This window comes from Tachysurus fulvidraco, chromosome 7 (assembly GCF_022655615.1).
Source record: "Tachysurus fulvidraco isolate hzauxx_2018 chromosome 7, HZAU_PFXX_2.0, whole genome shotgun sequence".
Classification (NCBI taxonomy): Eukaryota; Metazoa; Chordata; class Actinopteri; order Siluriformes; family Bagridae; genus Tachysurus; species Tachysurus fulvidraco.
In genome coordinates this window covers 15032468-15046302 of record NC_062524.1, presented here as the reverse complement: position 1 = coordinate 15046302, position 13835 = coordinate 15032468, and the positions used below count along the sequence as shown (strand labels likewise).

The window sequence follows — 13835 nt, the reverse complement described above, 5'->3', positions numbered from 1 at the left end:
GGCTAAATTTGTTTTACAGATGTTTGCTTTGCACATCAAACAGATTGACATTACAAAGGAAAAAAAACATTAAAAAAAGAGATGCATCAAATCCAATAGCATTATTTCCTTCAAACAGTTTAAAGGTCAGTAAAACCTTGTGAAGTCTTGTGAACTAGTTAGCATTATAAATTAAAAATCCTGTTATTAGCTGTAAGATAAAGCTGTTATGTTATCAATTAATCAAAATAATATTCTTTTTGTAAAAGACTATACACAATATTACAGCCGAATTTAATGCATTAATGTTTGTTTAAAAAAGTAGCAAAGCCTGCTGTATGGCTAGCTAATGTATTAGAGTTAATGTATGTCTGTAAAATTGATTTTTTACCTTTCCACGGAAACGGGTCATTCCACTGATCAAAGGTGAGTGTGAGTGTGTGAGTGTGAGTGTGAGTTTGTGTGTGTGTGTGTGTGTGTGTGTGTGTGTGTGTGTGTGTGTGTGTGTGTGTGTGTGTGTGTGTGTGTGTGTGTGTGTGTGTGTGTGTTAAACACTGCCTCAGACCTTAAGAAAGTAAAGAGTTTGTACATTTATGGACTATTTTGAAGAATTAATCTAGCTAGAGAGCTAGCTAGAAAAGGCTAAGAAAATTTAGTCAAGATTAAAGTCTCTCTCACAACATCCCTTTACTAAAAATAGCTACTGAGCAAAAAAAAAAAAAAAAAGTAGAGCTGTATTAGCAGGCTAGTATGTTTTTATTAAGGAGGAGATTGGTTTGATCCTCACAGCTGCTAGTCACCACATCATGGTGAGTCTGTGAGGAACAGAGGTCTGAACGATACGTCAGCTTGATAAAGGCAGACATGTGGAGAAGTTCAGAGTAAAGACCTGGAAAATGAAGTTAAACCACGAGTGAGACCAAAGCTCAGATCTGTAATGGTGAATGAAATGATGGAATGGTGGATGTAACAGAAGGATGGTAATTAACAGTGAAATGTTGAAACTGAATGTGTAAGCTGAAGGGATGTGACGTGTGAAAAATCATGTGACATATTAGCACGCTAGCTCGGCCTTCCAACGTCACAGAAACAGCCAGATATGATATGTGATGTTTTTAAGACACATTAAAAAACCTTTTACCATGAGAACAAAACATAAAAAAAATAGTAAATCTATAATAGATAACATTATGCCCTTAATTAATGCTATGCTAAATTTATGATATGCTATTAATTTATATTATACAATTTGGAATCAGACAGGAAACCGTACAAAAGTTTCAAATCGTGGTTTTATTTTCCTGAAGATTATTTACATCCATAAAAAAGATGAAATATTTTCACAATCCAGCAGCAGAACATATCACTGATTAATCGTTAGCGCACAACTGTAAATGCAAACAGGTTTTGAACAAACCTCAGAGTGTATTGTGTCGTGTGAGGTTCTAGATTTCAGCTCTAGATCAGGGTTCTGTAGATATTCTGTTGATATTGTCACAGTAAAAGTCCTGCAGCGGTATTTCACAAGACACCATTTTATAATAAAATGCTCATTTTGTCAAAAAAACCCAAAACATTTGTGTAAACATCTGGTTGGTGGAATAGTCAGAGAGTGTTTTTCCTCAGGCCCTCTGTAAGAGTTCAAATAAATAACTCATAAATGTGAGACATTATAAACATAAACATAGCACCACACCAGGTCTGACTGCATTAGCTATTTATGCTAGTTCATGGTAAGTGGCTGAAGTGAGCTCACTCTCAGTGACTGAAGCTATGCTAATTAATCTATACCAGTGTAAACTTTGTGGAAAATATAAACATATGTTAACTTTTATTATCTTTTCATGAAGATAATTCAGACACAATCCTAAATCTAGCACAAGCATTATGCTAAATCTTTACAACTTACCAGCATTAGTTTATATTTACACTGTCTATTCACCATTGAGGTTGTTGATCTGAGTTCTTTGAACTTGCTTAGCTTATGCTAACATTGTTCATGCTAACCTTCAAGCTAATAAGCATTTTGGTTTTTGTAATGTTGACATTTTTTTAATTAGAAAATATTGTGCTAATTGCTAGCTTCATTCTCCCTTTAGCTTTGTTTTGTTAGTTTTTTTGTTAATAAGTCTAACTAATTATATATTTTCATTCTTCTTGTATCTTATCATTGGGAGTTTTATAAACTTATGCTAGATGCTAGCTTTTGTCTCTGTTTAGCCTTTAATGGTATGCTCCCCAATGACATTTTGTGCTGAATTATTTCACTACAACTAAAGAAAAAAAAATTACATCTTGAACTAAAGACTCTTAAAATAAAGTCCTTACATACTAAACCCAAGGCCTGGCTTGTTAAAAAATATTAGCACCCTTGGCTTAGCGTAATAAAGTTTAATTTAAAAAAGTACAGTCACAGGGTTTTTTTTGTGTTTAAACTTGTCTAAACTGACCCAAGCTGTTAGCCTGGAGTTTGGTCCTCAGGTCTACCAGTTGCTGTCGAACACTTTCTTACACATGTTGGAGTTTTCCTGATGAAGAGGAAACTCAGAGCCGGGAATAAGCTGTTCGCGACTCTTGCGCCAGGCATATGGCTCGCCGGAGGACAACTTCTCCATTTTATACACTGCCTCCCTATAGCACAGCACAAACAACAACACCATATTACACATTCTAACACACACTAGCACATGCTAATTAGTGTTCACAAGTTTCTGTGAAGAAAATGCTAATATGCCGTTAGAGAATTTTCAAGTGGCCAGGTTTCCTTAGCAAACTAGCTACTTAAACTTCACTGGTAACAGTGGGTGAGATTCCGGAGTTTAGGTCACTAATACCCTGCGTGTGGTTTGAGATGTTCACCTGAACGGGAATATGGTCTTATCCATCTGCATGCACACCAGGAAAGGGTATTCAGAGAACTGCACGGTGGTGATAAAGTCAAGCGCCGCCTCTGTCTCAAAGCTCACCTCCATCCCCACACTTAGAAAGTCTGCGTCCACTGTCACGTTGCCCAGGACAACCAGAGCACCCCTGTGGAGAGTGGAAAAAATTCAAATAAACATTTATTGCTAGCTTGTTTATTTATTTATTAGCAAGCTAGCACAAATCTTAGCAAATATTTTCCCTTGGAGCACAGAGCTTATCACAGAGTTTCAGAAGAACAAGAAAAGAAAAAACTCTGTGTCCTACAGAATTTTTCCATCTGAATGAGGAAACTTTTTTCCAAAGTCAGAAATGTGTTTTATTTTGGGGTGCTGTGTTGTTGGTCGTTTATTTGTGTGTATTCATGGTTTACAGTCTTTTAATATCTGTGAGAGCTTTTATACAAGAACCAGCACACCGTTCCCTAAATCCTACACCTGTTCAATACTAAATGTTCAAAATGCTGATATTTTAGGACCAAAACCAATGACCTTCTCCTATGACGCACAGTGGAGGGCTATATTCGGACTCAAAGCCACAACCTGTCATGTATGCCAGTGCATTTGTTTCCTGGCTAGCATGTAGCTGGATTAACCAGCATTTCCAGGCTAGCAGCCAGAAGCAAAAACACAAGCACCTGGTGCAGATACTGCTCATTGGAAGATCAGAAATGTCCAATAATCCTCCTGAGAGAGTTAACACAATTATGGTCAGATAAGAGGACAGGAACCGGAAATGAAATGCACCGATTTAGGCAATGAAATTCACTGATTTTGGCAATAAGACATAAAAGTAGACTGCAGGAAATTGAGCCAGGTGCTGGAAATGTCTGATGTCTGATGATTATTTTCGTACCGGTTGTTGACACTAGTCTTGGATTCCCGGTACCAAAGGCTAAACTCCATTCCTCCAGAGATATCGATGGCCAAACCGCCCTGGAACTCCACAGAGGCCCGTAGACCAGACTGCAGAGGGATCACCTGAGAGACAGACAGAAAGGGAATTGTGTTCACATGAACACCAGCTATGAGAAATAAACTAGCGGAAAATTCTTTATGGTCCGGAAGTTGAAACAATTATTTAAAGGATGATTCGAACCAAAAGCCATGTTTCCTTTAGCTAAATGAGGCAGAGGATGGACTTCGATTCTGTTGCTAGTTACCCTTGGTTACCGATTAGTGTTCAGAGCTGTGGTAAGATCATAAGTAGGAGTTCATCCTGAAATGTCAGTTACTAACCAACCAACTAACTAACCAACCTAGCAACCGACTGCAAACTGTTGTTGTATCTCACCTGAGAGTGGTCAGTGAGCAGGATGAGACCCTTCACCACGTTTATGGGGTCTCCAGACATCGAGAACATCTTGGACATCAGGTCGCTGTAGCCCTTAAAAAAGGTCACGGGCCGAAGCTGAACGTCCAGGAGCAGCGCCGACATTCCAGCAAAAGACTCCAGGTCCTCCTCACCTTCATCAGCTGTCGCCGCTATCAGTGACTCCAGGCCCTGTGCCTCGATGGCCACCTGGATGCGAGGTGAGGTACAGTTAATGATGTGTAAGTAAAAAAAGAGCACTATACAGATAGAAACTTGCACAGTAGTCATACACATGAGAAAGTGTTCAGGTGGGAGGAGTCAAACAGGTGAGGGTGTCTACAGGGGTCATAAGTGAGTGCGTATGGTTTAAGGAGTCAGACAAATCAGCTCATATAGTGGGACGAGTCATATAGCACCTGGACTGTATTTAGAATCTTTCTGGGAATTAACTGTGTTTATTCTGATACAATAATTTAAACCATGTAGCATTATTATTATTATTATTATTATTATTATTATTATTATTATTATGATGATGATGATGATGATGATGATGTATCTGTTCAGTTCAGTAGATCTTCAGCCTGTTAGCTGAGTGCTGAAATGAATCAGATCTCCAGGGAGTTGAGTGTGTTCCCTCTTCAGCCTCTTGACGTTCCTTGCTGCTGGAGCTCACAGAAAAAATTATCACCTCCATTTTAAACACTGCTATGTTATGATTTGTAATCAGCTCCACATTAGCTCTCCTGCCAGGCACTGCATGAAACTGAAACCTTTTCTGACCCGTTCATTTTAGCATTCCAAACCTTCCATGTTCACACATTCATTTATGATCTCGTGTGTGTCAAAATGTTCTGCTAACATTACTTCCTGTCACGTCTCATAAACCTTTCGTTTCTTCATCAATCTCAATTGAGCCGCTCTCAGGTGTGGGCTTCAAGGCTTCCTCTTTCTCTCTGTCTTGCTTCCTGATGTTTTGAGGAAGTTTCTCCTCACCGCTATCACATCAGCTTGCTATGTCAGTTATTTCTGAGCTACATTCTTGCCGTGTGTTTTAAAAAAATCACTTTGAACTGGAAATGAATTTGTAAGGTGGCATCTTATTCAGGAAGTCAGAAACCTGGTCACTTACAGAGTTTCACCGACTGTCTCATTACAATGTGTGATGTTTAGAGTGAAGCTCTGGGTGTCTTTAGTACCTGAAGGCCATGCAAGAGAGCACCATTGCTCTGGCCATAAATGTTCATGTTGCTCCTTCTAAGGATTCCTGAACCAGAGTACAGAATGTCCAAGCTGTAGGTCGTTGTCACATCAGCGCCCCCTGCAGTACAGTAAAGTGAAAAACACTGAGAAACTGAAACATAGCCGAAAATTGAAAGTAATTACACCTGCACACCTGCAGGAACTAAGTGGACAGAGTTTATCTGTAAATCTTGAGACATTAGAGACCCACAAATAAGTAATGCATTTGAGCTGAAAATTCAGGTGTGTATTCGGAACTAAACCAAACACATAGTAAAGGTCACAGGTCAGGACTAGGGGAAACAGAAGATCACTTACTTGTCATGAAGCCGGAGTAGGCAGATGAGGATCCCATTTTTGAGAAACGGTCGTAGTTCTGAGCGATGGTGTCCTTCATGACCTCACGGACTATTTTACTGCAGAGAAGAAGAGGATCAGAGACAAGACGAGTTTAGCCAAAGCAACAGGTGATTATTCATCTTCTGAGTACATGTACACCACAAAGCAACAACATCCTCTGGTCTAGAGTACCTGTTCAAGTGAGACTCACCTAGAAGGCATGTCGAAGCGCAGGACGTCCTCCACTTTGGACAGCATGTATTTGTTCATCTCGTGAGGCAGGTGGCCGATGGAGAGCAGCAGGTTCTTCACCTCCTCGTAAGATGGATCGCTGCTCAGGATCACATCAGCCGCCGCAGCACGAACGTTCTTCTCATAAACGCGTCGGTTCTGATGGTACACGCGATTCAGCACCCGCTTCACCTGAGAACACAACAGCATGTGAGGTACATCTGTCACAGATATTCGGAATAAACTCTATAACTAATTCTCTGTCCAAGTGCAATAAAGAAGGAAGTCATTTAGGACTCTGACCTCATGTGTGATGAGCTGAGGATCATATCTCTGTAGAGAGGAGATGGCGATGTTGCTCAGTGCTCCGGTCTCAGACTCAGCGATTCGAGCGAGCAGCGGTATGGCCTCGGGCAGAAGAGCGTTCTTCAGGGCCAAAATGTACATCTGAACCTGGGCCTCATCCTGAGCACTCTTTGGTCCAGTGAGGATCAGCTGCTTCACCTTATCCACCACCTGAGTTCCAAAATAAGACAATAATACATCAGTGCATCAGTGACTCTTAGTCACATGAATTAAAGCACAAAGTTACAGATGAGCTGAATCAGCACAAAGGAATTAGTATAATCTCATACTAGATTTGTTTTCATTTGATTCAGTTGAATTAATTTAACATGATTCATCAGGCTAATTCACTTAAATTTACTACAGGTTTTATCAATCCCCTAATGATTCATTTAAATCTGATTCATTTGGAGATGAGTTAATATGATTTGATCCTAGTGTGGACTGGGACGACTCACCGGAAGCTCACATAATCCTTTCTGACACAGTTTTCGCACCAAAGCTCCCATGATGATCACAACTGACTCTTTAATTTCTGTGCTGCCGATCTCCTTGTTAGAGATGTCCTACACAGAACACACACTTCAGTGTTACATCATACACCTGGTACTCCTCCACACTTGTGGATTTGTGTAGATGGAGCTAGACGGTATAGGTGAAGTTTGTTGTGTTTGTGTGTGTGTGTGTGTGTGTGTGTATGTGTGTGTGCTTGTGTGCATGTGTGTGCATATGTGTGTATGTGAGTGAGTGTATGTATGTGTGTGCATGTGAGTGTGAGTGTGTGTGAGTGTGTGTGTATGTGTGTGTGCTTGTGTGCATGTGTGTGTATGTGTGCGAGTGTGCATGTGGTTGTGTGCATGTGCATGTGTGTGTGTGTGCGCATTCTTGTGTGTGTGAGTGAATGCATGTGTGTATGTGTGTGTATGTGTGTGTAATTATGTGTTTGCACGTGTGAGTGTGTGCATGTGTGTGAGTGTGAGTGTCTGTTTCTCACCAGCAGGGCCTGCAGCATGCTCTCAGTAGGGTGAGAGGCGAAACCACATGCGTAGAGGAAACGCTCCTGCAATAACACACTGTCACTTTTTGTGTTACTGAAGTCCAGGAACTCCAACATGGCTGACAGGGAGGCATGAGTCTGGGCCGAGGTCACTGCGTCCACCAGCTGAGGACTATAGAGAGACAGACAGACACGTGGAGCAGCACTAGGACACATGTATAGTAACACACTAAGACTGAAATTTGACTAAGGGGACTAAACCAAACAAAGCTACATCAAACATGAATCAGAATCAAATGAATCATATGCATAATTTTGCATATTTTGCAAATATGGTGTGAGTCATGAACAAATAACTCATGAACCTGAGTTCAAATACGTATAATTCAAATATGTCTCAAATATGAAGGGATTCAAATTTAATCTGTTTATCTGAATGAGTTTACCTAAAGTAATCAAATATGAATAAGAGGGAATAAAGGTAGAAACGAGGGAGTGTGTGTCACTTACAGTGCAGACTTGCTGCAGTTCTGAAGTATACTCAGGATTTGGTCTTTGCTGGACGAGCGCAGGCTGTGGATCAAAGACAGGAAACTGCGAGGAGCTGAAGATTTAGCCAGAGACTGTGGTTCCAACTGAGAACGTACTGCCTTCCATGTGTCCATCAGCTACATACACACACACACACACACACACACACACACACACACACACACACACACACACACACGCACACGCACACGCACACGCACACACACAGAGTTCGGGATGAATCAGATAAATGAGATTTGCCTAAATGAACTGAATCAAACAGGAGTTGACTCTTTTGCAGGTTGTTATTAAGAAGAGGAGGAGCGTACAGTTGGACACGCTTTACAGCGGATGCTGTTTTTTTCCGTCATCACTCCCACAGACACCAGCTTGGGGTCGAGGCTCTTCATCACACTGACTGTGTCTTTACCTGAAACTTCTGTAGGTCCATCTGTCACTGTGAGCAGATTGAGCGACTGCCTGAGGGACAAACACACAGCTTTATCTACACACTGTGACCTGAGACCGACACACTTATCTACAGGTGTGTTTGTGTCATACACACACAAACCAGCGTGACGGGTTAGTGTGTGTAGTTAGTGTGTAGTGTCTCTTACTCGGACAGCACTTTGGCAGCTGTGGTGTGGCGAGTGTTGACTGACAGGATGTGCGTTTCCTTGGTAACAGCAGATTTGATGAAGCTGCCTTGTAAAGTGATGAGTGTCACTGAGCTGGATATCTCACCTACACCCAACACCTGAAAGACAACATACACACAGCACTTTGCTGACTGTGTTTGTGTGTGTGTGTATGTGTGTGTGTGTGTGTGTGTGTGTGTGTGTGTGTACCTGGCTATGTGTGGTGAATCCCGTCTCCTTAGTTTTGCAGCTCTCTGTGTGCTTTGTGCGGATCACCTGGTCCTTAGAAACCTTGTACTCTACCAGGCACTTTCCTGATGCATCAGCCTACACACACACACACACACACACACACACACACACACACACACACACACAGTCTCAATTTCTGCTGTAAGGAAATGTGAGTAGAGCACAATTTGAAACATTGCCATTACCTCCATCATCTTGCCAGACTTCAGCTGCATCATCAGCATACTAGCCACGCCCCTTTTCAGGTTCTTGATGGTTGCAGGTTCCGCCTTGTGTGTGTAAAGACTCCTCACCTGTACAGTGATAACAATCACAATGATAATAATCAGGTCACGTGTCCTGTTTAGAGATTCATATATAATGAATTTCATATATAATGTTAAATGATGCTGCATTATAATAGATTCGTGTGTAGGTGTGGCGCTTTGAGGTGTAGCCTTTTGAGGTGTGGCGCGTTGAGGTGTGGCGCGTTGAGGTGTGGCGTGTTGAGGTGTGGTGTGTTGAGGTATGATGCGCAGAGGTGTGGCGTGTTGAGGTGTGGTTTTTTGAGGTGTGGAGTGTTGAGGTATGGTGCGCTGATGTGTGGTGTGTTGAGGTGTGGTGTGTTGAGGTGTGGTGCGTTGAGATGTGGCACGTTGAGGTGTGGTGTGTTGAGGTATGAAGTGCTGAGGTATGAAGTGCTGAGGTGTGGCATGTTGAGGTGTGGCATGTTGAGGTGTGGCATGTTGAGGTGTGGTGTGTTGAGGTGTGGTGTGTTGAGGTGTGGCACATTGAGGTGTGGCACATTGAGGTGTGGTGTGTTGAGGTGTGGCGCGTTGAGGTGTGGTGTGTTGAGGTGTGGTGTGTTGATGTATGGTGCACTGAGGTGTGGTGTGTTGAGGTGTGGTGTGTTGAGGTGTGGCGTGTTGAGGTGTGGCGTGTTGAGGTGTGGCGTGTTGAGGTGTGGCGTGTTGAGGTGTGGTGTTCCACGGGAAACCTGAAAACATTTATGACATGATGTTCTGATTTGCTGTCTGACATTTGTTATGACCTTTATGTTGATTTTTTGTGAAGCAGACAGTCCTGTAAATCAGACTCATATCTAATCTACAGTAATCAGTCAGTTATTGCATCCTGTGAGACTTTACATACTGCACCTTTAAACAGGGCTGTAGCATTAAGGGTCAGTTAGTGCTGTTTTTTTTTTTACCTTGCCCATCTTCCAGAGGATCATGAAGGGTCTCTGCAGCGCCTCGCTTTTTTCTCTACCCAGTATTCCCTTGGTGGTGGTGCCGTGGAAGATGTTGTTTTTGCGCGAGCGCTTGGCGGCGTTTTGAATCTGAACATTAGAGATCTGAGAGAACGAAAGGAAGGAAAGAGATGATGAAGAATTCACACACTGACCACACTGTGTGTGTGTGTGTCCATATTCTCAGAGTGTGGAGCAGTGCTAATGATAGAAGAAGAATAAAACACTCAGACAGGTTTATTGTTCCTCTCACCTGGACTCTGAGCAGCTGCTCCTCCTGGTTCTCCGGGTTCCTCCAGGCCAGGCTGATGTCCACGTCACTGGAGATTTGAAACCCCACGTTTCCTTGGCTCGTGCCTTTGGGCCGGTTGACACCGAGCTCCGTTCTGTAGCTGAATCTGTAAAGACGCCCGGCATCCAGCTGTGGGCCTGCACTCACACCTGAAACAACACACACCCACACGCTGTGAACACACATGCTGAGTGACTGCAGGTCCTGTTTATTCAGGATGGACACGAAATGCCACGAAACCTAATCCTCATTCTCAAAATACCTAAGGAGCAGAATTTATCTGTTTGTGTGTAGTGTTGTGTAGTGTAGTGTTGTGTCATGTTGTGTGATGAGAGTAGTGTTGAGTAGTGTTGTGTCATGTTGTGTAGTGTTGTGTGATGAAAGTAGTGTTGTGTGATAAGAGTAGTGTTGTGTGATGAGAGTAGTGTTGTGTCATGAATGTTGTGTCGTTTTGTGGTTCATTCACATGTCTGACATTCTGACTGTTAGGTTAGCAAAGTGCTTTAGCATAGCACCAGTGAGACAGCATGTGGTCATGTGACATATGGAGTGAACTTTGAGAGACAATAACGAACTCATATTAAGAGCCTCAGTGTCGTAACAGGACCACCAGTGTGATTCGTCTAGACGTGTATGATAGATGATACACCAGAGAAACCACAGCATTCGGGAGTCAAACAGAACCACAGGGATCAATGATCACTTCTGCTGTATACTGGACATCTATCTAAATATCTAAGACTTCTCCTGTATACTGATGAAGTTCCAAGCAATGTAAAACTGTCTGTCTGTCTGTCTGTCTGTCTGTCTGTCTGTCTGTCTCTGTCTGTCTGTCTGTCTCTCTCTCTCTCTCTCTCTCTCTCTCTCTCTCTCTCTCTCTCTCTCTCTCTCTCTCTCTCTCTCTCTCAGTACACTTTATACTGATCTGTACTGACGTGTCACTCTGACATTTCATCATGGCTCACATCCTCGTGTATGACATAATCACTCGGCTCCTGAACCGGCATCTGTCTAAATATCTACCTGAGCTCAATCAGTCAGGTTCTAGGCTACAAGTGCACTAGATAGGGTACAAAGTAGTGTGTATATACCAGACAATCTTTAAGGAGCCGAAATGTTCTGTGGTGGTTCCTGTGAGGAACATAAGAACTTTATGAAGAATCGTTTGTATCACAGGAACCTGTTTTAGGTTCAATTCTCTAAACTGTATACAAATGCACTATGTAGGCTGCGCACTAAAGGATTAAAGGTGTCTTTAGCTTCTAGTGCACTAGATTTTTGGGAGTGGACTCAATACAAGACGTTTCATACAGACCTGCTTACTATTCTGCTCACTGCAAACATAGCTCTAAGCAGGAAACGTCTCCCGAGCAGAAGGTGATGAGATCAAATCCCATTCTGATTGTTTATCTCTTATTTCTCAACCGGCTTTTAATCATTAACTCACTGTGAGTGCAGAATGAATGAACCCTGAGCCTCCTCTACAGATGTATTCCATACAATAATATATCCATTCATTTAACATGTTTTTCACACGTCAGGACCCAAAAACATCTCAGTGTCCTGTCGGAGGTCAGAGGTCGGTGCGCCGATATCTTTAACCCTGAACAGACGACTCTCTGGATCTCTGCTTTTCCTCTAATGAGATTCCATAAGTCTTTATGAGGAATGAAAGTGTTCTTACCGTGACAGAAGGCTGTGAAGCAGGAGGCAAACCCGAGCAGAAACATCACCAGTCTCCTCATGATGAAGGACTGAGAGACAGACAGGAGCAGGGAGAGGGGGACAAAGAGAGAGACAGACAGAGAGAGAGAGAAAGGACAGTGTCTGAGCTTCAAATCTGTTTATCTGAGTGCAGGTCAGACTCCAAACTCCACACTTCAGTACCAAGTACCAACTCCTCTACAGCTACTCATTAACCCGGTTGCCAGATCACAGCCTCGGAATGAGCTTTAAAAAATCTCCTAAAACACTACACATCAGAATCAGATGTGTGGGAGTGGGTGTGGCCGAGGCAGGGAACTCCTCCTCCTCTTCATCTTCTTCTTCCTCCTCCTCCTCTGTGTCAGAGCAGACTTTTAACATCTGTCTATCAACTAGCAGTTATTTAATGAATGATGTTGCTCGTTATCTAATAAAGTAGAATCACACAATATTTTATTACTTTAATTTAGTTTGAAATATTTTAATCTCATGCTTTGACCTTTGAACTCACCTCTGTTAATACACACACCTCAGGTTTAACACAGAAACATGCTGTAGATGAACCTTTAAAACTTTGTCTGAACCTTTAGATTTAAAAAAGGAGACCTTGCATTTTGTGTGTGTTTGTGTGTGTTTGTGTGTGTCTTCCTTTGTAGGATCGTTACTCAACATTTGATGAAAACTTCACACTTTAATCACTGCTCTGTCTCTGATTAAAAGCCTCTCATTGTGTTTTATTTACACAAAACTCACTGTGGCCTTTGAAATATTTCACTGACAGGTTGCCAGTTTGAACAGATTTAAAGTTCTCTCTTGTATGTAAACTCAGAGCTCACACTCTCTCATCTCTCTGTATCTTCTACATTTTGATGTATTTAAGATGAAGTTAATCATCATTTTGTGATATATTAATACGTCTTGTTATAATACACACAATAATTAAATCTGCAATTCAAGTTTATTTGTATTGCACTTGTTACAATTGACATTGTCTCAAAGCAGCTTTACAGAACAAACATAGGACAGAAGGTTATTGTAAAGAATATCACCAATAGAATAATATAATAGAATAATAGAATAGAAAACAAAATTCAAGATTAATATTAGATATATTTAGTTCACAATGTGTATGTATTTATCCCCAATAACTATAACTGTGCTCCTAACCGGTTAAAAGATAAACACAACAGTCGTACGTATATGTCAGAATCTGCACATGCCAGTCATGTTGCCAATGTGTGAAAATTTGAAACTACTTCGCTCCAATCTGGCAACCCTTAAAGCATGTGTAATGCCATGTTGGCATCTGAGGCCTTTTACAGCAGGATCAGTTCATCAGGTCAAAAAGGCATCAGGGTAATCATCTCAGCAGTAATAACACACACACCACACACACACCACACACACACCACACACCCACACACCCACACACACACACACACACACCCCCCACACGCATACACACACATGCACACAAACATGCACACAGAGAAACACACAGAGATACATCTATACACACACATGCATATACACACACACACGCATATACAAACACAAATGCATATATATATATATATATATATATATATATATATATATATATATATATATATATATATATATATATATACACACACACACACACACACACACACACACACACACACACACACACACACACACACAGACACGCTGGATTTAATCACCTTTTACCTCCAACAAGCTTTGTGGACTTTAAGTGTTACTGTCATAAGGAACATAAACACCAGATAAACTGTAGAACTGGACTGATGCTGTAGCACTAAGCTAAAGAATGTTTAT

The 13835-nt window shown here is 41.6% G+C and overlaps 2 protein-coding genes across 3 annotated transcripts in view; one reads left to right on the top strand and one right to left on the bottom strand.

Moving 5' to 3' along the window:
* LOC125145199 (uncharacterized protein C4orf54 homolog) overlaps positions 1-86 on the top strand; it is an 8290-nt gene extending 8204 nt beyond the window's left edge. For both annotated transcript variants that reach the window (XR_007143514.1, XM_047816298.1), the window contains one exon: positions 1-86. This exon is cut by the window's left edge and continues 759 nt beyond it. The gene's annotated coding sequence lies outside the window, so the exon portion shown is untranslated.
* Positions 87-1253: 1167 nt separating this feature from the next.
* On the bottom strand, positions 1254-12184 carry LOC113635353 (microsomal triglyceride transfer protein). Its single transcript, XM_027134685.2, has 18 exons — positions 11995-12184; positions 10272-10459; positions 9980-10123; positions 8976-9083; positions 8749-8865; positions 8518-8657; positions 8230-8380; positions 7880-8037; positions 7367-7541; positions 6831-6938; positions 6331-6543; positions 6008-6219; positions 5776-5873; positions 5415-5536; positions 4195-4422; positions 3757-3881; positions 2839-3009; positions 1254-2610 (listed from the first exon to the last, which is right to left on the bottom strand). Exons 1-18 carry the CDS (start codon positions 12053-12055, stop codon positions 2463-2465), a joined length of 2667 nt encoding a protein of 888 aa, XP_026990486.1. The 5' UTR covers positions 12056-12184; the 3' UTR covers positions 1254-2462.
* Between the last annotated feature and the right edge of the window lie 1651 nt (positions 12185-13835).